This window comes from Drosophila tropicalis, unplaced genomic scaffold, assembly GCF_018151085.1.
Source record: "Drosophila tropicalis isolate 14030-0801.00 unplaced genomic scaffold, ASM1815108v1 contig_393, whole genome shotgun sequence".
Classification (NCBI taxonomy): Eukaryota; Metazoa; Arthropoda; class Insecta; order Diptera; family Drosophilidae; genus Drosophila; species Drosophila tropicalis.
Window position 1 is genome coordinate 249111 of NW_027172855.1, and position 23823 is coordinate 272933.

Here is a 23823-nt window from a genome sequence, read left to right on the forward strand (position 1 = left end):
TGAAGGTAAACACAGAAGAGAATAAGTGAAACAGTTCATTTGCAAATATTCAAACATACGCGGTTGTTTTTTGTGTGCCTAACGGTTAGCAACAGTAATGGTTGTTGTATTGGCTAATAACCGTTTGCCAGCCTAGAGCGCCACTGTGCTGCTTTATTAGTTATACAACACTAGTGGCGCACACATGTAGTGTTGCCCTAAAGTAAGCAGCTGCTTGAAATTCTCTCACTCTGGCAACGCTGACGCCGGCTGTTCTCATATATTGTGCAACAAAAAAAAAAAAGAAGAAATATTGAAGTTTATACATAAATGTATGTATAAAAAAGTTGACAATGTTTCCTAAGTTTCCTTAATATTATAAATCTTAAATTTCTGACTTACCGTTCGTTGTTACCAGTCGTTGTTCAATTCTATTCCAATACTAAATATTTCCACATTGTTTACGTATCAGAAACAACATTCACAGTTGCCTAGCACTCGAGAAGCAATCCGACAAAACTAAATAAAAAAAAATTCCAAATTTTCCCATAAATCACAATGTTTCTACAAAAGCTTGGCATGCGCCGGTTGCACACGACCACCAAACAGCTGATGGCGGTCACTGCAGCGGGATCGGGTGGCGGTGGCCTGGAGAAGAGCGCTTTGGCTGCGTTGCGCAAGAAGACAGGTTACACCTTTGCCAATTGTAAAAAGGCTTTGGAATTGCATCAGAACGACGTCGATGCGGTAAGTGCCGTGATAATCATATGGATGAGATTCTTAAAATTCATCTTTAACTAAATTTGAACAAAATTCGGTAGGTTAAGGACTGAAATTAAGGATCTTATTTGACATTTTCTGGTGTAATTTACTCACAAATTAAATAGTTCCTTATTAGTTATTTTTAAAATTGGCAATGTTCTATTTTTAAAGTGGAAGAACCATGGCCAAAATATATTTATTGACAACTTGACTTCCACCAAGACAAAAAATATTTTAAAGGAGGAAAATACTAGTTTAAAACTTCTAGAAGAGTCAGCAACTGGTGTCGACCTTTCCAGAGAAGGTGAGGTGGGCTTAGCCCTTTTAGAGAAAGAAACTAGCACGGAAAGACCCCTTTCTTCTGGTTAAATAAATTTCTGACTGACCCTTAAAGTGGAAATGAATGGCTTAAACATTATGGTGAAAGAAGGAACGACAGGCTTTCTGGAGAAGGCAACCACTTAGACTTAGACCTTTCAAAAGAGGAAAATGGTTCACGCAGATTGATAATGACTGTAAACTTTAAACTACTGACTTATCTTGTAACTAGCTAAGACCTTTTAAAATAGGGAACTACAAGCTTATACCTTTTAAGGTGTCCCCAATAGCTTACATTAGAACTTTTGGATGAGGAAGCTATTGGAAAAAAAGGGGAAACTCTTATGGATGAAAGACTTACAGTCATCACATTTAAAATCACTTTCAAAGCGATTGAAAGCTACTGGTCAGGTTTCGATCATGCAAATTCTATAACAATTCTCTAAAGAAAATGTTCATTCTAATATTTTCAGGCTGAAAAATGGTTAAATGAGGAAGCTCAAACGATGGGCTGGACAAAGGCTACCAAAGTTGCCGATCGAGTCACAACTCAGGGTCTGATTGGTGTTCTGATCCGGGGAAATCGCGGTGCCATGGTCGAATTGAATTGTGAAACAGATTTTGTGGCACGCAATGACACATTCAAACGTTTTGTCGATCATGTTGCTCGTATATGTTTGTGTTATACAGAGATGACTGAATTCGATGGTGATTTGTGGAAGGTGAGTACAAAATAACCGAAATGTTTTAGGCTCTATCAAGTTCGTTGTAATAGATATAGTCGAGGTCAGTTTAATAGACAACATTTGTATGTAAACTGCTGCCAATTATGCCATTCTTTTAGTTTCGCTTTATAATCCTTAAGATATACAACTAAATGTTCTCTTTTGATGTATATTTTTCAGCTTGGCTTCGAGGCAGATGCCCTAAAGAATCTTCCCACAGTCGAGGGTCGAATTTTGGCCGATCATTTGGCCCTGTTGATCGGGGCCGTTGGGGAGAATGCCTCAATACGTCGTGCCCTTTGCTTTAAGGTGGACAACGGTGTACGTTTGGCCGGCTATGCCCATCCGGCACCCACAAATGTCAGCACCACCGAAGATATCACACAAGTGGGAAAATATGGTGCCATTATGGCCTATCGTTCGGAGCACAGACTGCAGGATATTGAATTCAATAAAAGCATTTGTCAGCAAATTGTCGGCATGAAGCCCAAAAAAATTGGTGAATACGATAAGGATAAGCCATCTGAAAATAAGGATGAGGAGCCATGTTTAATCCATCAGGAATATCTACTAGATGCCGACAAGACAGTGGGAGAAGTTCTTAAAGAACAAGCCATAGATATTATTGACTATCATCGATTTGAGTGTGGCGAGCAAACGGAACGACATCTCGATGAGATTACCAAGGCTAAAGAGCAACAAAGTAGCAATTAGAAACATTATCTAAACAATAATTTCGGTCGAAATAAAACAAAAAATTTGCATGTTAAACCCCCAAGAACAATATAAACGCAATGAGTCATGTTTCAAAATTGTACATACCTGAACACAGGGAATCACGCTTGACCGCCTTTCAGTCTGGTGGTGGCAGCAACAGGCAACATAATAATAAAAAAAAAAAAAAAGAATATACTGACATATGTACATACATATGTATATGTACTTACCACATTCGGAGTAGAATGAACTGTTTATGGAATATGTGTTTGTTGTTCTAAAAGCCCGCATGTCATGCAATATCTCTTGGTAGTACACATTCAGACCCAAACAGGTGGTAGTTAGGTGCTGTAATAAACTGCCTTGACCGGATCCAGTTTTATCTTTTCTTTTTTTGTTTGTAGTTGAAAGTCCCACCCTCTAGTGGCTGGTGTGAATTTAAAATAATTGGTCATTCTTTTATAGCCAGCGAATGCGGCAAATGCAGATGAGCTTGTATGAGAATTGGTTTAGATTTGTGAAGACTTTCTAATTCTGTAATACTCTTGGGAATTAAATTATTTATGTATGTATGTATGTACATACATACATATGTACATATAATCACTCTGTTTACATGGTACATGTTCGAAGATGTAGCTACAAGATCAGAATTTAATCGTTGTGTCTTTATTAAGACATAATCTAACTGATGTTTCCCGATTTATAGTATTATAAATATTATATTTCCATTAGTTTTGGAATTTTTCGCCGATTTCAAGCACATTTAACGTTTTTTTGCATCCTAAATTTGCACTTCTGAACAATTAAACACACACAGAAGCGGAAATCGAAAAGAAAACGGTCACTCTGCATAAACAATAGGAACACGTGTGCACGAAAGGGACAACTAGCTAGCACAAGGAAGGTCGAGCTTCATACACATGCGAAGTGAAATAGAAACGGGAACAGAAAATGAAACAAAACACAGGAATTCTTGGCACAGTGTCACAAATCATATTGAAAAAGCGCAAAATATGATGTAAGAACGAGAAAAGAGATATACATATGTATAATATATAAAATTATTTTAAATTAAGCAACTTTTTGACTTTTTTTTATTTTATTTTACATTATTTTATGTATTATAAGTGTCTTGAACATGGTATGACATGAATGACACATTTGTATCGGCCATGAAAATAGTAACCCTGGCAAATCATCTAAACTAGATTGTCATTCGATTTGACTTAAAGCAAAAGAGAATTGCAAATTGTTTTACAAAAATATGGACTTTATGGATATCGAATCTTTTCGCTCTAAATACAGTGATATAACTGTTACAGCTGTACCTACAAGCAACAATTCATCGACGAACTGTAATGAAAACAAGGATGGGGATGCGTCGATGGACGAAACACTACTCGAAGAAGAACCGCCTCGTGTGGAAATCACTTGTGTGGATACTTCCACTACTACTACTGTAGGAGGGTCAAATGGAGGTGGCCACGGTGGTGTTCCACCTACACAGACATCCAATGAAATAGATTTGAAAAATGCCGCCACTGCCTATGCAATTGAATATAAACAGGTCATGGATAAATTGGAGCATATCCGTTACATGCAGGCTCAATTGCAATTGTTGACCCTATCCAATGGAGGTAGAGTTTTGGACAACAGTCTCCTTGATCTAATATCTTCGGGAATCTGTAAGTAACTCATATTTGGATGCCTCTTTTATGTTATTGCATAAAGTTGTTTCATTTTCTAGCTGTTGATCCCACTGCGAATATAGTGGATAAGTATTCGAATATTTTGGTTACTCTGGCGAGCATGAAAATGGAAATCTCTCCCACTTTAATGGGAGCTCGTGGGCCTAGGGAGCGTTTGTTACGTGATATTGCCCAAGCCCGAATTTTGATAAAGGAGTGTATCATGCTAATTGATCGGGATCAACAGCAAGAAGAGCAGCAACTATAAACCGAATGACGTCAGACGAAGAAAAGGGGAGAAAGGAAAAGAAAGAAGCAGCACTTAGGTTTCAATTCCATTCCATTTGTTTACGATGCATAATAAAAGCATAAAAAGAAAAAAAAAAAAAACTGTAAAAGAGAACACAGTTCTTAGAACTACCTCTGTCTCTCTCTCTCTCTCTCTTTCTAGTCATATTTTGACACTTGCAGTCAGCGAAGCGCAGCAAAAGTTGTATACAACATTGTCGACTCATTGATACCATGCATTTAAAAGGAAAAAAAGTTATTTAACAGACATTTTTATTTTTCAATCTTTCCCTTTACATTGTATGTGCATACATATATTATTATTTATTTAAATTTTGCAATTTACTTTTGTTAATTGCAAGCTTTTCAAATTTTAATGTTTGTTGAAATGGGAATAAAATTTACTCCATCCCATTATACCTTGCTGCCCATTGATATGGCAGGCCTCCACTTAGGTAAAGGGTCAAAAACACGAAAGAGCAAAAGCAAAAACCGAAGCCTAAGTCAGCTGCGCCGCACAGTTGGGCCTCTGCCCGGATAGCATTGCAAAAATCAATTTTTCATTATACATACATACATATGTATGTATGTACATATATGCAATCGATAGGGAATATTTCAAAAATTATGAATCCGATTTTAACAATCGATCTTGGATTTTTATTATGTTTAAAAATCTAATAAAAACATTAAAAAACGTTATATTGTCTTTTAATAATAATAAAAAAATTTGGAATGAAAATATAAACGTTTTTCATTAAAATGTGTGAAGAAAAACATGCTTGGAAATATTTTCTGGCTTGAATATTTCAGCACCACGAACCCTCAGCACTCTTGGCAAATTTATTATCATACGCTTTTTAAATTTTTTAAATCGCTTTATCGGTTTAGAAGCTACGATTTTTGAAATGTAAAAGGCCAAAAGGCCCCACTGTACGCCGCTCTGCTCTGCTCAGTCATGCCCCTGTGCCTGGGCGCGCACGCTTCAATTGAAGTTTTTCGTTTCGTGTTTCAGGTTGATTCATTTGCGGCTTTCCAGCTTGAAGCGGAGTTTCGGGCTTACGCATGATTCTCGCCAATATTTTGTTAACGCTTCCGTTTTGTAATTCGATTTGTGCATAATTTGGGTTAATTTGTTTTGTGTATCAATTTCCTGCAAAAACTATAAACAAAAAGAAACGAAACCAATAGAAACAACAATACACATGTATTTCAGTTTGTCTATCTTGCTTGCTCTGTTCGTAAGGAGTAACGGTAAAAGACAATAGTGAACAAAACGGAATCGGGTGACAACATTTAATAAAAGGAAAAAAAGAAAAAAAGTCAAAGTGTGAACAAATTTAAATCGTTTGAGACCAATTAAAATAAACAACAATTGCAAACAACTTTTAAGCGCCGGCGCAGCAGCTGCACTTTTGTTTTCCCCTTCCTTTTTCCCCCTCATTTTCTTTGCTGCTGTCACAAAAACGACAACCATACAGAAAAAAATGCCGCCATTTAATTTTATCAAACAGGTGAGTGCAAATGAGAAAATCAACAATTTGTAATATTTATTGCATTGTTAAACAAATTATGCATGACAATTACATTGTCATTATTATAATTGTGTGGGTGTGTTTGGAAATTTTTCGTGGCTATTAAAGTTGCAGAACTTTTCACAATTAGTTAAGAGATAATATTTTAATATTGCCATCTCGCTCTAACTCAGAGCCATACCCATATGGGTAAAGTTCCGAGGGTGCGGGGCAAAAAAGGCGTTTACGTTGGGCTTTGCTTTTTAAAATTTTTTTAATTATGTTGTATGCTTCGATTAAAAAATAAATTACATATAAAACCCAATTTTGCTATAATTTAAGTATAAAAATCCGAGTTGCATTGGTTGAAGACCAATTAAGGATACATATTCTTTTACGAGGAATCAAAGAAGTTACAAGATTTTATGCAAAAGAAACCATCGAATTCGGAGTTAATAATCGTGATCAAAATTCAATAAGTCCTTCAACTTTATACATAGATTGTTTGTCATCCAAAAAAGTTTTACACGAACTAAAGATATATTAAATTTCTTGAAAGATTTTAAATTGAACACAAAAATTTCTAGATATTCCAGTAGTTTTGCGTTTTGTACAGTTTCTCGATCCGTTAGATCTAGTTATTATGCTAAAAATACTTACTTGACTTACGAATATAATAATTGCTCTGCCTATGATACAAAAAGTCATGACTAACTCAAAAAAATGTAAAGCCAAGTCGACCTGTTGGCCAAAGAACCATATTTTGAAACAAATTATGTATATTTTACATTTTGGCTATAAAATATACACTAATAATGTAATTGAGTGGTTTTGAAAACTAACTATGTACTACTATTTATTCTTAGTTTACGGGTATAAGATGAATGAACAATCCATTTACTCTCAGAATCAAAATATTTGAACAAATATAATTCCATATGAACCCGTCACCGACTGTTTTAAAACTTGTTGCTGGTTGAGGTTTACAAATTAAAAGAAAAACTTAGTGTTTTTCTTGGAGCAGTTTCAATTTAAGAGTTAATATATGTAAGTTGCAAAATATTACAAAAAGTCTTTAGGTAAATACTATTTAAAAGGGTTATAATGTCACGATTGAAAAAACTTAAAAAAACAAAAATTGTACCTTTGTTTTTTCTTTGCAATCTATCCTAATTAGACCAAAATATTATCAAAGGTTCTGGTTATTCTCCACCCTTCGGAGACGAATCACCAGTTTGCCTCTGGTCTAAATGGCAAGGCAAGGGATTTATATCGTTTTTTAGAAACAAAACATGATGATTCATCTTACAGTCATATTTCGTTTTATCTTAAAATTGACAGGAAAATATGATATCGTCATGCAATTACCTTTTTAATTAATTACAATAGTATGTTTACCTACCAAAGGTGACACATTTTATCAGATTTCATCAAAAAAGAATTATCTGCCATATTCCAGCGATTATATAATGATTTTTGGGATGTCCATAGTCAGTTTCAAAAACAAGATTCTGTTTAATTGGTTTTGAAGTGAATTTTTAAGAAAGGGCATAAAAAACATTGGCAACGACGATATTACCACAAATGTCTGCGTTTTTCAACATGATTTCTCATATAACCATATCAGTTGACAAGAAACCGACAAACGTGTCTAATTGGCAAAAACCAAATGAATGAATATGATTCCAAACATAACAAAAAACTGAACTGAAAAGCAATTTGAATAGATTTATCTCAATTTGGTGAGGAGGGAATGAGAACACACAGCTGGAGAAGTGGCGCTGTAATTAAGCGTGTCTCAAATTTTTCTTTTTTTGGGTGCCTCTGAAGATGCTTCATCTGATAGCTTCCGGTGATTAAATGTTGTCTCAAAAACAAAAAAAAAAAACCAAAAGAATTGAATAGCAAAAAGAAACACAAAAAACAGAAATACTCAAAAAAAAGAAAGAAAGAAAGGCTAGCCATAAAAAGGTGGAAACAATTTCCACGCCCAAAAAAAAAAAAAAAAAAAACCAAAACTAGAGATTTCTTTCCAAAAAAAAAATTGTAAGATTGTTGGCTTGGTTTTACAATGCAAATGGGTCAATGGACAGTGTTTTAGGAGGCTAGTTTTTTTTTTTAATTTCAGTTGGTATGATTATAAATAGATGTGTGTGTGTGTGTTGGGGACTACCTAATGAATTTTTTAGAAGCACATTAAAGCCTCATTTTGTTTAATTTTTGTTGGTAAAGTTTTTCCTCTTTGTCCAACAACGAATGGATCTGAGCTTGTGTGATAATTAAGATGAATGACCCCGAAAGAAAATCAAATAATAACATCTCTTCTTGTTAGTGATGAGAGTTACACAGAGCATCATCGAAAGTAAATTGAATTACATTATCGGACTAAGTTTTGTTTGGTGAGAATTTTAATTACATCAAGGTTTTTTTTTCATTCAAAAACCGATTTGATTTTCTTTCGTGGGTCATTCACCTTAATTATCAAGAAAGCTTGTGGATCTTCTACTTTCTTTTTGATGCAGTTCTTGTAAGCTGCATTTAGAATATAATTAATATAAAGCAATGTTCCTTATTTTCTTATTGATTGAATAGACAAAATATAGCCTCATCAAACAATGTATTACTTATTTTTTCTGATAAAGCGACAGCTGAAAGGTCTCAAAATCAGAACTTTCGATTCAATGACAAAGATTTTTGCCTTTGATGCCGTTTTAAAAGACTAAATCATATTGGCTTATATCCCAATATTTCTGATAATTTTCTAAAAATAGAGAACCACGATTAATGTGTGGATAAAGGATATAGAATCACGCGAAATTTCCTTTTTGCTAATGATTCTTTTAATGGTCCGATTATTTATTATATGACTATAGATACTTTCTGGTATATTTAGTTAAGATCAGTTGACTTAACTATCGCCAATGAAAAGCATATAAGTTGATTTAATTTTTAACATTCCGTCTACTCTAGTTTCTTATTCAAAATCACGTTCACATCTCTAACTGTGAAAGTTATTGCACCACACTCTATGCCATTCGAAAGATGTAAGTTGTGTTTTTTTTTTGGTTTTTCTTTTTCGGGGTAGAAAGGCAGTTTTCAGGTAAATATATTATCTTAACTCCATGTTGAACTTTTGGCTGCTTAATATATTTGCATTTCATTTTCTTGTTTTTAGTTTAGTTTAATATGTAGTTATCATAGAGGTTAATTGCATGTTAAATAACTGTTAAATAACGGTTATTTCGGGTATACATTGTTTGTGCAATTGTTTTACCTCTTTGTTCACAGTACGCGCAGAGTTCGCCTTTTCACCTTTTGTAATTTCGAATGAAGAAATTATTTTTGAACTTTTCGCCCACACAACGAAAAAAAGAAACAAAAAATAAGCAGACACCTTTCGACTTCAGGTTCAACTACTTATAGTTTTTATTTTGTTTTGTTGAGCGTGGGAAGAAATGAAGTAGCGTCTCTCAATTATTGAAATTATTTGTTACGGTAGCAATTTCAATGCATAGACAAAAGAGGAAGAAGAAGACACAAACATGAAATGAAATGCAATCTCAATAATCAATTGCAAAGAAAATCCAAAATTGGTGGTCTCTTAGTCTCACCTTTCGAAATCGCATTTGATTAATGACGCTTTGTCCCGATAGTTGTTACCATTCCATTTTTGGTTTCCCAATCTTAACCACAAAAACTAATTAACCATTATAAATGCTAAGTTTTCTGTGATAAATGCACTTTTGTTTGGTAAGTCAAAACACCTGTTATTGATGCTATTGGGTGTGGAGGGTGGGGGTTTGTGATTGTGTTATACAGTTGCTTTGTGACTGGTTCGGTAAGAAGGTGAGACAAAGAAATGGAGAAAGAAATAGAAAGACCACATCGATATTGATATACTCTTCGAAATGATTGATTTTTTTTTGGATGGAAATCTCATTCATAACGAACAAAAATTATGTCGAACCTGGCATTTAAATAAATAAATCTCCTCTTTAAAAGAGTTTATCTAAAAGTAAGATTTATTAATCAAATTTACTTGATTAACGTTACACAAAGCTTCCCAAAAGACAAGAAAATAATAATAATAGATTCAGGTGATGGATTTCAGATCGTAGACAAGTTAAAAATATAGCATTTATAATTGGTTATTTGGACTGTAACTAGTAGATTTATTAGCAGTTGTACATATAACTTATTTACATAGATATTTCAATTGTGTAGCAAATTTTACCACTTGTATAACAGATTTCCATCAGCATTGGTTAAAGATGAGCTTTCTTATAGATTTAAAATAATTGTGTAACTGAATTATTAATGTTGTATAACTGATTTCTACAATAAAATGTATAACAAATGTATATAAATAAAATGTATAACAGTTGTTTAGTTGTATACACTATAATAGTTATGGATCAGTCGTATAACGTCTTTCTCTACCAGTTTTAGAAGGTTTTGCACTGACTGCAACAATCGTATAGATATTATTATTAAACTATAGATATAGAAAGAACCACAAAAGTTGTTATACCGTCTATTAATAGGTACTGCCAAAATTTTAGAGTAGTTTCAAAATTGTATTTATTTAATAATTCTCAATTTTCACTTGAACGTGCAAAGCACTTTTCCATAAAGATAATGCAACAAAGCGAACGATTTAGCTAATTCTTCTTATCTGATGATCAATAGAATAAATGAAGCTCAATTCTTGAGAATGTTGTTGTTGTAGTCAGCTGGTCGTCTAGCCTAGAAACGATGGCAATTAATGTTGACTAGCGGCGGCTGCGGCTGGATGCTGCTTCTCCCATCTTTTTCAAGTCGATCTTGTGCATAGTTTTGCCCATCTTCAGCTGGCTGGCTGACTGGATGAATTCTCTGGCTAATGAAAAGACAGTAAAAGAGCATAAAATCGGCACAAGAAGGCACAATCACCGCTAGAGGGGATCAAACCGAAGAGAGAGATAAATATGAGGTGAAATACTGAAAGAAAAAACCACACTCGAGAAGTCAAAGCGGTACATTTATAGCGACTGCTGATGCTGCTGCTGCTGCTCCGTTTCCCGTTTACTTTTTTGCCAGAGGAGGAGGTTGTTTTTGTTGTTGGTGTTGCATGTTGAATGTTTGCCGATGAAGCTGTGGCAAATGCCACAAAACTGCATGTTAAACTTTACGTAAATGTCGCGTGTTTTAGTACTTCCCCCTTGTACCAGAAAATCAAACAATGCAAACTGTTTATTTTGGTTTTTTTTGTGAAAAGGAAAAGTCAATTATCATAAATTGGTAAATTGTAGCGAAACAAAAAATTGCATTGCTTCATCTCTCGATGGCTAAAAGTCGCACATTTTGGTTTGTTTTGCATTTTACAATTTAACAATTTGTGCTTTCATTTTTCATTTCATATTTTTTTTGTTCAGTTTTCTTTCTTTCTTAGTTTTCACGCCTTGAACCGAACTGAACCAAAGCAACCAAGCTTCACTCAACGGTTGATTGAACTTGTCAGAGTTTTGAGTTACTCTACTACAACAAAAGAGAGTTGGCAGTTGTTAGAGATTTTGAAAGGCTTTGCATTGTTGTCTTATGTTGTTTTACCCTCTACATACCATAGTATACATATGTATGTATGTATGTATATACATATACCCACCTACTTCAGTTCTCCTTGGGCTCAAGAGGTCTCCCGACTCCCAACTCCCAACTTTACTGTCCCCCATGAACTCACATTACACAAAGGTATTACCAAACTCCAGGAGAGTTCGGTAAACTGCTGCGTATGCAAACGTATCTACAGATAATTTCGACTAGTTAATGTTCATGGCAGGCGTATAGACATAAATCATAAGAAAATGTTGTGAAGAGCAAAATGTGGAAGAAAAGCATTGCAAATCAAGTCAAGCGAAACAGTTGACAAAACTTTTTGAAAAAGAAAATGAAAGAAAAAAGAAAAGGAAAATCCATGCAAATTATCTATTAGACTTCCCGCCCTCTTTCTCACTCTCTTTTTAATATCTGCTTGATTGCATATGAAAAATGTCTAGTGAGAGTCTTGGATAAACCATATTTGTTACACACAGGCAATTAACATAGTTGACAACAAAATTTTAACCAACTTTTCCGGAACAAATACTAGTTTTCAAACAAAACAATGTAAATTATTGTATTGACTAATTAATATTTGTTTTCTTGAACAAAGCTTATGTTTGAAATTATCATTTTGACAATATGGAAATCATGACAAAGACGCGGGCTCTCCTTCTGAAAGGATACCGCAAAGGTAATAATATTTATTCTGATTCTGATTCTCGCAGAGTAATTTGTTCTAACTTTCTTTCTAAAATCCGTCCGTTGTATTTGGACGAAGTTTAAATGGAAACCAATATTTTATATCTAAGCATGGTAGATCGAAGTAAGATGCCGATCCTTCTGTATCCTTTCAAGCCTCTCTCCATTTGTGATAACTCTCAGTTGTGTAAGGTTAAAAGTCGGTTCTAAATAATCGACTTTTCTAACACTTTGTTATAGATTATTCGTAAATATCTAAAAAAAAAAAAAAAATTTCCCAACCTTAGGTTCATAAGTCAAAGAAATAATATTGAATATTTGTCAAACAGATTCATAAAATATTAGTAATAAATAAAACTTGGCGTAGTAAAGAAGTAGTTAAGACATTAAATTTAATGAACCAATTTAATACTTTTTCATAGTTTGTTTTGAGAAATAAAAGCTATCATGGCTTTATCCCCAGGGCATGTAAATCAGTTTATATTTTCGCGAGAACGACGCCGATTTGGACGGCAATGTTTATTCTCGGATCGTAATGAGCTACTCTTGAGTGTGAATCCGAGCGCCAAGTTGCGCATGAAATACGTTTTAGCCAGTCCGGTGAACCAGGCTACCCAATTGAGCTATCAAAGTGCAGCATCGACCATTGAGACGGAAAATGTGACATTCGATCAACATGGAATGAATCACTTTGAGGGCGGTTGGAATATCAAAGAAGTGAATGTTAACGATGAAGAGTCCACGACACGCTATCGCAAAAAAGTTGAACGCGAGGATAACTGGGGCGTTGAGGTGGGGCATTTATTGCGGGATGCAATATCCATAGCGCAGCAAAATAATGCCATTCATATTTATCAAAATTATTTTGAGGATCTGCCCGAAGAATTGGGATCGGGCATTAAAATGAAAATATCGGGACGAGCAATCAATATGTTTCGCGACTTGTGGCGACCTCAAAGACATTTGGCAATGTGTGAATGGCTGCCGAGCAATCCAACAGAGTTTCTGACCGTATACTCCAATTTGAAGCGTTTAAAGAAACCCTATAAACGTTTGATCAATCTTATGCCAGACTTCGGCAATGACAATTCATTTTATATATGGGATATTTATGATCCTATCAGACCATTGGCTTTTTTTGACAACAGAGAGGTCGTTTCTTTGGCCAAGCTGTGTATAAAGGATGAGAACGCAATAATCGGTGGTTTGTATTCCGGCCAAGTTTGTCTATGGAGTATTGCCGATTATGGTTCTCCCAAACGAATTTGTCCGCTAGAGGCAGCCCATCGTGAGGTCACCTCGGCACTTTGTTGGGTCCATTCGAAATCCAACACTGAATTCTATTCTGGATCACTAGATGGTTCGGTCAAGTATTGGGATACTCGCGATCTGAAGATGCCAACACAGGAACTGCTGCTCGAACCGAATACTTCTGATATACAGAATCGTCAGAATTCCCATGGTGTTACCGTCTTGGAGTTTGAGTATACGATACCTGTGCGCTATATATTGGGCAGCGATATGGGCTATGTGTTTGTGGGTAATCGCAAAGGTGTGATCCCATCCGAAACGATTCTCAGTCAGTATCAGTTATTTGCCGGTCCCATTCGTAGCATTGTTCGTAATCCCTTCTTTGTGAAGAATTTCTTAGTTATTGGCGATTGGCGAGCACGCATCTGGTCGGAGGAGTGTAAAAACGCGCCCAGTACTATGTATATAAAAAGGCAGCATCAGTTGACATGCGGTGTCTGGAGCACTGGACGCTGTTCACTTTTTGTCACTGGGGATAGTGTTGGTAATTTGGAGTTTTGGGATCTTTTAATGAGCCATCGCACTCCTATTCTGTCCAAACCATTTCGACAACCTATTACCAATATTGCTTTCCATCCGGACGGGGAATATCTCACCATCGGCTTGGTCACTGGAGATGTTGAAGTGATGAGACTAGAGGAAGGTATGATAACGGCAACTGTCAAGGAGAAGGCTTTGATTGCAGCACTTTTCGAGCGAGAGATCTCACGGGGCAAGCTGTTGGAGTCCCGCGAAGAAGAGATTAAGCTGAAGCAACGCAACACTGCATTGCAGGCTGAGGCAGCTGAACGTATAGCTGAAGAGGAAAAACATTTAGAAACGGCACGTGCCCTTTCCCTTCAAATTGATCCCGATAACGCAGAGGACTTTCTAAGGCTAATAGAAATTGATACTGATTTTCGTAAAGCTTTGGGTGATTTTCATGAGATAGTCTATGATGTATCGAAGAAGCGTTCAAAACGACACTTTTCCAATGAACTGACCGTTTTTGAGGCAGGGTACCAATCATTTACGAAATTGAACACAGAAACCAAGCCAGAAGAACAATTAACCTTGCAAGAGCCAGAGATTAAGCCGGAACCTGAGATTGTTCCTCCTCCTGAAACAGATGCTGTCCCAATGGAAGCAGTCGACTTTGTTGCGCCAGCTGCAGATCTTTCCACATTAGCGGAGGATCCTTTTTAAAATATTTTATAGAAAGGAAATTCATATGCATTAAAATTTATATTACGTTAAATTCTATTTTTTTAAAATATCGGGATACATCATTATGATACTTGTTTTAATTTTCAAATATTTTATATATTTTTAAATATGTACTTAAGAACTATGTTAGAAAGTCTCCAGATTAGTTCTATAGCTCATCCTTTTTAGATAAATTTAATTTCTTACAATCACTGAAAAACATTAAATATAGTATAACAGTTTTAAAAGTTTTATATGTTTGATATAAGAATTTGGCTGAATTGATATAACAATTAGAAAACTCATATTCTATAGTTAATCATATAGCTTAAATCATAAAAAATATCAGAAAAATAGTTGTCCATCTGTAAAATAGTCGTGAATTGAATTAAAAATTCTTTTTATAAACCAGACTGAAATGTGTTTGAACTATTCAAACTAAATTAATGGAATTTTAACCGCTGTAAAACAGTTATTTCTTAGGGCTGGGAACAAATCTTAATATGTATAGTATGTATTTTATATCAAAGCTCTATCTGCAGAATAAAATTTCATAACTTGATTTCGTTTAAGTTAAGATCAAGAGTCTCAAAATAGTTTTATGAAATTGTTATGAATTTTTAAATTAAACAAAGTGCTTTGCTTTTCAACTTTTCCCTCTCCATTTTCCCGCTCACCCGTCTTCTGGTTGAACCGCCTTCTTTGCCAACTATTTACAAAAGCATAACAAAATGCGCGCTGCGCTTTCTGCGTTTTCTTCTTTACCGCTAAACTTGAAAAGACACACAGCCAGACAGTGGGGACCACAAGACACATAACTGATAATTTTCATTCAAGTTGATTTTCCTCTGACTCACGAACAGAAGTCTTAGTCGTGGTCTTAGTAGTAGTATTAGTAATAGTGAACGCAACAACGCTTCCCACTCTGACTTCGACTCCAAACTTCGACTGCGAAGCCGACTCCACGACTCCGACAGTTGTCTCTTTGGTGAACCATAAACTTGGTTTGCAGCATTTTGCCACGGACCAGTCTGCAATCGGCTCTTGTGGCAAACACAACGCCATTTAACGCGCCTCCTCTCTTTTGGATTTGTGAGAGTTGAAGAAGTTAAAGAAGATCAAATTTGCCCTAGAAGTTAAAATCATTTTATTCACATTACTCCAGATATTTCGTCGTCGTATAAAGTTCGAAATTATTTTAGTAAATTTTTTACAGAATTGTTAACAAAATTTTAAGTACATACATATGTAAATATAGTGTGGTGTGTGCGCGTGAAATTCAATAAAACACGAATCCAGATTTTCACTTTTGGGTTGAGTTGCGCGCCGGTCATACATTTGAAACTAGTTCAAGGCTGCCTGCTGACCGCACTCTCCCCTCCATCAGCATCGTCATCATCATCCGCTATATCCTTGTCAACTATCTTATATAGCCTCAAGATCTCATCAGCATGGAGCTATCACTGTCGCCAAAAGAAACGGTAATTATAGAGACGAAACACAGCAGAGATCTGTCTATGTGTACATTGTATATATACAAATATATAGATATCTCTTCTCTCTTTGGCGCTAATTAAGAGTCCACTAAACATTTGTTTATCCAGTTAATATTTATTGAGGCTGAATGGATCTATTTGTCTGCTTATTTAGCACTTGAAAGGAGTTTTGTTTTTGGTGTTAATTAAACTACATTGTGGACACTTGCTAGGTGTAGTTTATAGGTCAATATCAATTTGAAGATGTAAAGAAACAAAAACAGAAGCCATACAAATAGAAAGGAGATCGAACATAATGCTTAAATATACTAATGAATCATTTTTAGACATGTTTTTGAATATTTTCTGTTATTATTCGGCTCAATTAAATAATCTTATCATAATTTTTTTCTTTGCTGACAAAGTTTTAGAATTATGTGCATCTGAATGCACGATCCGCCCTCTTTTGTTAAACTCGATATACTTCATCTTGATTCTAAGAGTAATGGAAGTTTGAGTGTTTTTAAAATATTTGTGTGCTTAAAATAACTTAAGCTTAACTTTTCATATTTGAGGAAAAATCACATATTCAAAATATAAGTAATAAATATACATTTAAAATTTTTCCGAATCGAATTTGATATATCCTCAGTCACTTTCATATCCAAATAATTTTGTTTTTCGCTTACAATTCTCTTAGTTTTTATTTTCTTGAAAATAAACTAAGAATTTAAAAAATGTGAGTTTAACAATAAGTTTTTAAATAGATAGTTTATTAAATGGAATTAAATTTAATCAAATGAAATTAAATTAATCAAATTATAGAGCCTTTAAATGCATATGAAGGCCAGTAATGCGAATTTTAACAGTTAAAATTTTTGAAAAAAATAAAATTGTTTTTTTTTTTGCTATTTGGCCTAAATGGCTTAAGGGTTTTGTCGTTGTTTTTTTATATTTTTTGGTTTACATTAGACAATATAATGTTTAGAGATTCAGCTATTTATTTTTAAAATGTACTACAATTGTGCAACAGATTCAGGATCTAAAAAAGTTTGACTACCTACTATAAGAATTCAAAAATTTATTAAAAATTAAACTAAGAATTCAAATAAAAATTAAAATAAGAATTATGTAAAGATATTATTAAAACATTGTCGAAAAATTACCCCTCTATTAATTCTTTTAGTTCGCTCACCTTTAATTTTTTCGAATTTGTCGAATATTGGAATATTTTGTTCAGATTTAAAATTGTAACCTAAAATAACATTATTATGATACAGAAGTGTATATTATATTCGGCTCTCTTAGTTAAGCTTCCGGTATTCTTTGAGTAAAGTTTCTGTTCATTATCTTTGGAGCCCTCTTCTATAAAATTTCTTTGAATACAAAACTTTTTCCATCGTTTTTTATATTCTTGTTCTTCGTTTTTTGTTTAGAACCTTTCTTGGAGGCAACTTTAATGTAGTAATTGATGAATGTTAATTGACATAAACGTTAAACTGTGAAAGTCTCTTGAGGCTAAATATTTTTTACATTTTTTTCTTTCCTCTTTTGTTTTGTGCCACTTTTTTTTGTATATTTTTACCGCATTGTGTTTTTTTCTGTTTTGTGGCGTTGTTTGTTTTGAAATGACAAATGTAGTTTAGCTGTCAGCAGACAAAGAAAAAAATATTAAAGACTGGTTCAATCAATCATTAACCATGACTTTGGTTCCGATCAAGAGGAAAAACTAATGTTGCTCCATATGCCCGTTTACAGATATGTAATTAAAATGTTTTCATGTAACGCATAAACAAACAATTCAAATAAAAAAGTAATTACAAAAAATGCATTAATATACACTAACAAAAACTGATAAATCAGTTGTGAATAGAAAACAAAGTTTGTCCTTCTGTTTTAAAATCTCCCAACAAAAAAAAAAAAAAGGGAACCAAATAATAAAGTTGCAGAAATTTATCCTTAAAGCCTTTTAAGAGCAACTTATTTTAGAATCTATTAAACTTTAGATTCTATTTTATACTTAATAGATATTTTTTGTATGTATGGTTATTAAAATTTCTTATCTTGACTTTCAGGATTTAGAAGCTAAAATAATCAATAACAATTTCCTTCAACTTGTTAATGTTAAGTTACTTTCCGTATACTCATCAAACTAATAGTGTATATATTAGAGTATTCACAGTTCGTCGCAGTTTTCATACACTTTTTGAATGACAGGCGAAGCATGAACTAGTTTTGGTTTGGGTGACTTGAAATGTAAATGAAAATGAATATGTAGATGAAAACGAAATGTTTCAAATATCAAAACAAAGTTACCACTAATGACCTCAACGTTGCCGTTACACGATCGATAAAGATTGAGTTGCATATATCATTTATTGATAGTTCCCGCCCCTTTCTGTTGTTGTTGTTGTTGTTGCTCCATTAGCTTCAAAACAACAGTTTGAACGACTTTCCAGCAGCAGGCAACGTGCACGTTCCATAAATAAATTGAAAAAGAAGAGAAAAATTAATTGTATGATAAAAACAAAAACACAGAAAAACAGAGAGAAAGAAGAAGAAAACAAAAACTGGCTGCGGTATAGTTTTCACTATCACTTAACCAGACGCAACCAGCCAAGATGCAGAGCACCTATATGCCCCACATCTGCACCTCCTCCCCATTCTATCATCAACTTATTCGCGGCCAATACCGAAGTCAAAGTCGTTTCAAATACTTGTTTTTTTTTTTTTTTTTCATTTTTCTGTGACATCCTTGGGCCGACTGAAGCCTGTTTCCAAAATGATTGGTTTGACAATTGTTGAACATTTGGGGAAAGGTGTTGGCGTTTCTCATTTCTTTTGGCTGTAAATTTATTTCTAATGTAGTGTCTGACGAGACAGCTATAAATCATTTGTTGGGTAGGAGTTGAAAATGTCAAACACAATTTGAAATTTCACCAAAAAGAAAAACTACAAAAAATGGTTTTCAAATTGTAACATAAATCAAAGTACATACCTTAATTCAAATCTATTTACTTTAGAGAGAGAACTCTTTTCCACTCACACAAAACTTCAAATTTTATTTTAATGTTTCAATACAATTTACATCGAGCTGTAAGTCAAGAGGTAATAGTTAATACCTAATTATTTTCGGTTTTTCTTTTTAGGAGGTCCGTCCCGACACCATCCCCGATTTAAAAGTCGATGCAACTTTTCGTAAAGTGGCCAAAAATGCGATAACTTTTGCCTTATGGAAAATCGACGAGGATCGTTTGGAGGCCGTGTCACGTCCCCAATATGGAATATTTTATGATAACTGCGCCTACATAATATATGCCTCGTCTTTGGTGGGACATTATGCCACGCATGAGACGATTGTAAGTTTTTTTTTTTTTTTATCACACCTGTTTCCACTTAGCGGGGCATTTAATTAACATGTTTTTTTTTTCGGTCATTTATCTTAGACACGCGAACAAAAGTCAAATGTATTATTGGAACGCTATATACACTATTGGCTGGGCAGCAATGTGAGCGAACAGAATCGGTCGAATGTTGTGCATAAAATACAAGAGCTGGACTCATATTTGGGCAATGTGGCGGCTATTTATCGAGAGACACAGAATCATGAGAGCGCTAGATTCCTATCGTATTTTAAAAAGGGATATGAGTAAGTTTTAATCACATTCATAAACTTGGAAGGATTCTTCGAGGAACTAAATCTTTGATGGATTCTTATAGGCATTATGTTCTTATATGGATAAGTGTTTATCTGTAACGGTGAATACTTGTTCTTCCATTTTTCATTTTACTAAGCCAACAAATGGTCATTTGGTTTGCATTAAACGTTTTTTAAACTTAACCTAAATCTATGAATATTATGATTCATAAAAGGCACGTCTTAAAAGTTAATGCTTCTTTTCATTCTTAATTTGTTCTGGTTTTCCGCTTTTGCAATTCAAATTTAAACTGAAGTTGATGTACTTTACCTCAACCCGATATAAAGTTCACTTTAGTTTTAAGAAAAAACGATAAAAACTCAAAGCAAACTTTTGCTCCGACTAGACTAACTTGTACTTACATAAGTAACTCATCATCTACACTTTTCAATACTCGTTTAAAATTTTTAATAACATTACTCCAATTTTCTTTTCATTTCACCTTTGTGTAGCATACTATCGGGGGCTTTGATTAATACGCCACAACAATCACGTCTATATCAGTTAAGCGGTCGCAAATGGCTACGTTCAATTGAATTGCCAACCATTGAGTGGTCTCATTTCAATTCAGATTATATTATGATACTCAAAATGGAGGCCATTACTTTCATATGGATAGGACGTTCTAGTTCTGGTATTGAGAGACGCAGTGCCCTCGCATGGGTGACCAAACAGTCGCCAAATTCAAATACAACCATAGTTGATGATGGCTATGAGCAGGCAATGACTTCGGAGGAGAAGCACTTATGGAACAGTGTGCTGCCATTGCAGAAACGTCTCGTGTGCCAGGCAAATCAAAAGCAAAGTTCCAGTTTCAAGGATTCGGAGAGTAATAAATTTCGTATTTATAAATGCAATCAACGAGGACGTTTGCATCTCGATCAACTGGATGTGGGCTTGCCTGCAAAGGATGACCTTAGCGATGCTCATGGTGTATATCTGTTGGATAACTATGCCCAAACCATATGGTTATGGGTTGGAGCTCAAGCCCCTCAAGCAGATGCCCTCGCAGCCATGGGCAATGGACGTGCCTTTGTTAAAAAGAAGAAATATCCAGATCATACTCTGGTCGTGCGAGTTCTAGAAGGTCACGAACCGATGGAATTTAAACGTCTATTCGCCAATTGGTTAAGCGTTTGGAGTCAAGAGAATTCGCGTGGTCATAAGCCAGTGTCAACGAAATTTGGTAAATTAGATGCCGTTTCGCTGTGCGAACGACCCAAAATGGCTGCCGATACTCAACTAGTTGATGATGGGCGAGGTGAACGTATCCTATATCGTATAATTGGTGATGAAATGCAAGAAATCTCAAGCACAAAGCCTGTTGTCTTTACCACAAATGCCAGCTATGTGGTTATTTATAGTGTACAGGTAGGTTATACAAAGTCGAACAAGCTTCAAATAATTTGAATATCGTATTTTTCTATTCCTTAGTGTGCTACCATAGTACCAGCTGATCTGGCCGCTGTGGGCATTAAAACCATTGTCTATCAGTGGAACGGTTCTGAGGCCTCTGGGGAAACCATTGCCAAGGCGGACAAATTTGCATTGAAAAGTTTTGAGGATCTGCAAAAGAAAGGACAAACTGCCTCGATGTTCGTACAACTCTACGAGTTTGATGAGACTCCGCACTTTTTACAAATCTTTGAAGGCAAATTGATTATAATGCATGGACAACGAAGCGCCATACTCAATAACAACAACGATTTCAAGACCAACATAATGCTAGAGACATTCCTGCTGAAAATCTACGGCGATGCCTCGTATAATGCCAAAGCTGTGGAAGAACTTCCCTTATCATCGATAACCTCCAAAGATTGTTATGTGATCAAGACGAGTCATGTGTGGGTCTGGTGTGGTCAAAGTAGTACGGGTGATGCTCGTGAAATGGCCAAATCGGTGGGCACTCTCCTGGGTGAAAGTTCTCTCATTCTGGAGGGCAAGGAGACTAAAGAGTTTTGGCAATCGGTGGCTTTATATTTCAATCAAACGCTCGTTATCAATGGCAACAGTACCAGTAACAATTGCAATTCCTGTGGCAGCAGTAGCACTAGCAGCAGCACTTCTGGAGCCGGTAGCATGTGCAACGGTGGCAACATTTCGCCAACTCTGAGTAACAATTGTTATTTGAATACGACTGTTCCAATCAAACCACGACCACCAGTTCAGCTTTTCATGGTATGGTGGCAAGCGAACTCAAATACCCTAAATACCGAGGAGATACTTGGTTTCGATCAGGAGGATCTCTGTGCAGATTGCACTTATATATTGGATACTGGATTGATAACATACGTTTGGCTGGGCTCACAGGCTTTGAATCAGGAGAAATACACAGCCATTGCTCAGTGTTATATACAAAATGCACCATTTGGTCGTCGCTCGGCAACTGCTTTGGCCATTGTCCGTCAATACAATGAACCGAATGTGTTTAAGGGATTCTTTGAGTCATGGAAAGATGATTACGGCAAGGTAAGTTAATGAGTATAACATTTGGTGATAAACATTGGATCCTAAACATACTTTACAGTATTTTCTGTTTGTAGTTAAGAAATTAAATTAAATATTTGCTAAATTTCGCCTAAAATTCTTAAGACTAAAGGTTAATAGATAAGGTTTGAGCACGAAAAACGTCTCATTCACAATTTTCAGTGTTTTCCCGTCAGTGTTTTCGGATTTAGATAAATTAGACATCTTTAACTAGTTCTAAATCATATTTTGATCAATCTAAGATACTCGACTTTTTCTGGCAACTTCAATTAAGAGTGACAATTATATTCTCTTCATTCTAGAATTTCACCTCCTACGAAGAAATGCGCAGAGATCGATCTGCCACTGAGGCGGCTCCCAAAATGAATGGCAATATCGTAAATGGATCTGCAGCATTGATGCGTAACAATCAACAAAAGGACTTTGATGGCCATAAAAAATATCCCGTAACAGTACTTACCCAGGAAATGGATATGTTACCAACTGAAGTCAATCCCCTTAAAAGGGAGGTAAGTTACGCTCAGCTTGTCCACAACAAGTTTTCAATTCTCATCTCATCTTGTTCTATTCCTCTTAGGTACATCTGACCCATGACGATTTTGTATCGATTTTCAAAATGTCTTTTTACGAATTCGATGATCTGCCAAAGTGGAAAAAGACCGAACTCAAAAAGCTCTACAAATTGTTTTAAATAAGAATTTTTCACCGCACTGTAAATAGCCAGTTTTAAAATGAACATATACTATATATTTTGGATTTATGCAGAGAATAAAGAAAAAATTTATATTAAATCAATGAATAACAATCATTTTATGGTGCAGTTTCCACCTCATCAGAGTCAGCATCATCATCACCGCCGCCACCTAAATAAGATAAAGATTTAGTATGCCTTTTTTTTTGTTAGGAAAATTTCATATGACTTGCAACTTACTGGGAAACAGTAGACCAACTATAAATTCAAAAATGCCACCCAATAGATCCCAAAACATTATTGCCTTTGTTCGTTTTGTACTCAACTGACAAGCTCAATGGCTAACTACTCCATAGAAATGGCCGAAACGCATCGAAAATGGTTTTAAAGGCAGTTACTTTTTCAAGCTTGGGCATCAACTATGAGATACCCATGAAGTTTATAATAGTGAAATAATTGTCAACTTTTCAAAATTAAATTTCTTAACTCAACTGCAGATGAGAAATACAAGATTATAAATCTGTTTTCTATTCCAGTGACTCCATTCTCTATATTAATATTTAACTTGTCTTTAGTTATCTCAACTAAAGTTCACATCTTCCATAGGGTATCGAAATGTTGACACTTTATCTTCTTTTTATTTATCTCACTTAATGAGCCATGACAAAAACGACACAACTGAAATATGAACTGGGTCAAATAG

At 34.9% G+C, this 23823-nt stretch overlaps 5 protein-coding genes across 8 annotated transcripts in view; 4 read left to right on the plus strand and 1 right to left on the minus strand.

Moving 5' to 3' along the window:
* Dhc36C (Dynein heavy chain at 36C) overlaps positions 1-659 on the minus strand; it is a 57291-nt gene extending 56632 nt beyond the window's left edge. For both annotated transcript variants that reach the window (XR_011031719.1, XM_068284376.1), the window contains exon 1: positions 60-659. The gene's annotated coding sequence lies outside the window, so the exon portion shown is untranslated. The remainder of the gene's footprint in view (positions 1-59) is intronic.
* Positions 210-2574, plus strand: mEFTs (elongation factor Ts, mitochondrial). The gene is made up of 4 exons (XM_068284378.1): positions 210-311; positions 452-726; positions 1533-1781; positions 1965-2574. The coding sequence occupies exons 2-4, from the start codon at positions 538-540 to the stop codon at positions 2496-2498; spliced, it is 972 nt and encodes a 323-aa protein (XP_068140479.1). The 5' UTR covers positions 210-311; positions 452-537; the 3' UTR covers positions 2499-2574.
* A 1124-nt stretch (positions 2575-3698) lies between these two features.
* Positions 3699-4539, plus strand: LOC137573007 (uncharacterized). Its single transcript, XM_068284868.1, has 2 exons — positions 3699-4189; positions 4252-4539. Exons 1-2 carry the CDS (start codon positions 3769-3771, stop codon positions 4458-4460), a joined length of 630 nt encoding a protein of 209 aa, XP_068140969.1. The 5' UTR covers positions 3699-3768; the 3' UTR covers positions 4461-4539.
* A 954-nt stretch (positions 4540-5493) lies between these two features.
* Positions 5494-23220, plus strand: qua (villin like protein quail). Of its 3 annotated transcripts, none has more exons than XM_068284660.1 (7): positions 5494-5994; positions 19394-19603; positions 19691-19893; positions 20395-21313; positions 21377-22411; positions 22732-22938; positions 23007-23220. In XM_068284660.1, exons 1-7 carry the CDS (start codon positions 5968-5970, stop codon positions 23118-23120), a joined length of 2715 nt encoding a protein of 904 aa, XP_068140761.1. In that variant the 5' UTR covers positions 5494-5967; the 3' UTR covers positions 23121-23220. The 3 variants fall into 3 exon arrangements, with proteins under 3 accessions (XP_068140761.1, XP_068140760.1, XP_068140762.1); XM_068284659.1 differs by lacking the exon at positions 5494-5994 and adding an exon at positions 15960-16250; XM_068284661.1 differs by lacking the exon at positions 5494-5994 and adding an exon at positions 19204-19340.
* LOC137572871 (dynein axonemal intermediate chain 2-like) lies at positions 12555-14815 on the plus strand. The gene has a single exon (XM_068284715.1). It carries the CDS (start codon positions 12721-12723, stop codon positions 14767-14769), a length of 2049 nt encoding a protein of 682 aa, XP_068140816.1. The 5' UTR covers positions 12555-12720; the 3' UTR covers positions 14770-14815.
* Positions 23221-23823: the final 603 nt, after the last annotated feature.

What these genes read in the sequence shown, in the direction of transcription:
- LOC137573007 (XM_068284868.1), top strand. Translation starts at nt 3,769, where the DNA reads ATGGACTTTATGGATATCGAATCTTTTCGCTCTAAATACAGTGATATA. An exon ending in TCTAATATCTTCGGGAATCT is followed by an intron (nt 4,190 to 4,251) that starts GTAAGTAACTCA and finishes TTCATTTTCTAG; the next exon opens with CTGTTGATCCCACTGCGAAT.
- LOC137572871 (XM_068284715.1), top strand. Translation starts at nt 12,721, where the DNA reads ATGGCTTTATCCCCAGGGCATGTAAATCAGTTTATATTTTCGCGAGAA.
- mEFTs (XM_068284378.1), top strand. Translation starts at nt 538, where the DNA reads ATGTTTCTACAAAAGCTTGGCATGCGCCGGTTGCACACGACCACCAAA. An exon ending in ATCAGAACGACGTCGATGCG is followed by an intron (nt 727 to 1,532) that starts GTAAGTGCCGTG and finishes TAATATTTTCAG; the next exon opens with GCTGAAAAATGGTTAAATGA. An exon ending in TCGATGGTGATTTGTGGAAG is followed by an intron (nt 1,782 to 1,964) that starts GTGAGTACAAAA and finishes TATATTTTTCAG; the next exon opens with CTTGGCTTCGAGGCAGATGC.
- qua (XM_068284659.1), top strand. Translation starts at nt 16,221, where the DNA reads ATGGAGCTATCACTGTCGCCAAAAGAAACG. An exon ending in ATGCCACGCATGAGACGATT is followed by an intron (nt 19,604 to 19,690) that starts GTAAGTTTTTTT and finishes CATTTATCTTAG; the next exon opens with ACACGCGAACAAAAGTCAAA. An exon ending in TGGTTATTTATAGTGTACAG is followed by an intron (nt 21,314 to 21,376) that starts GTAGGTTATACA and finishes TCTATTCCTTAG; the next exon opens with TGTGCTACCATAGTACCAGC.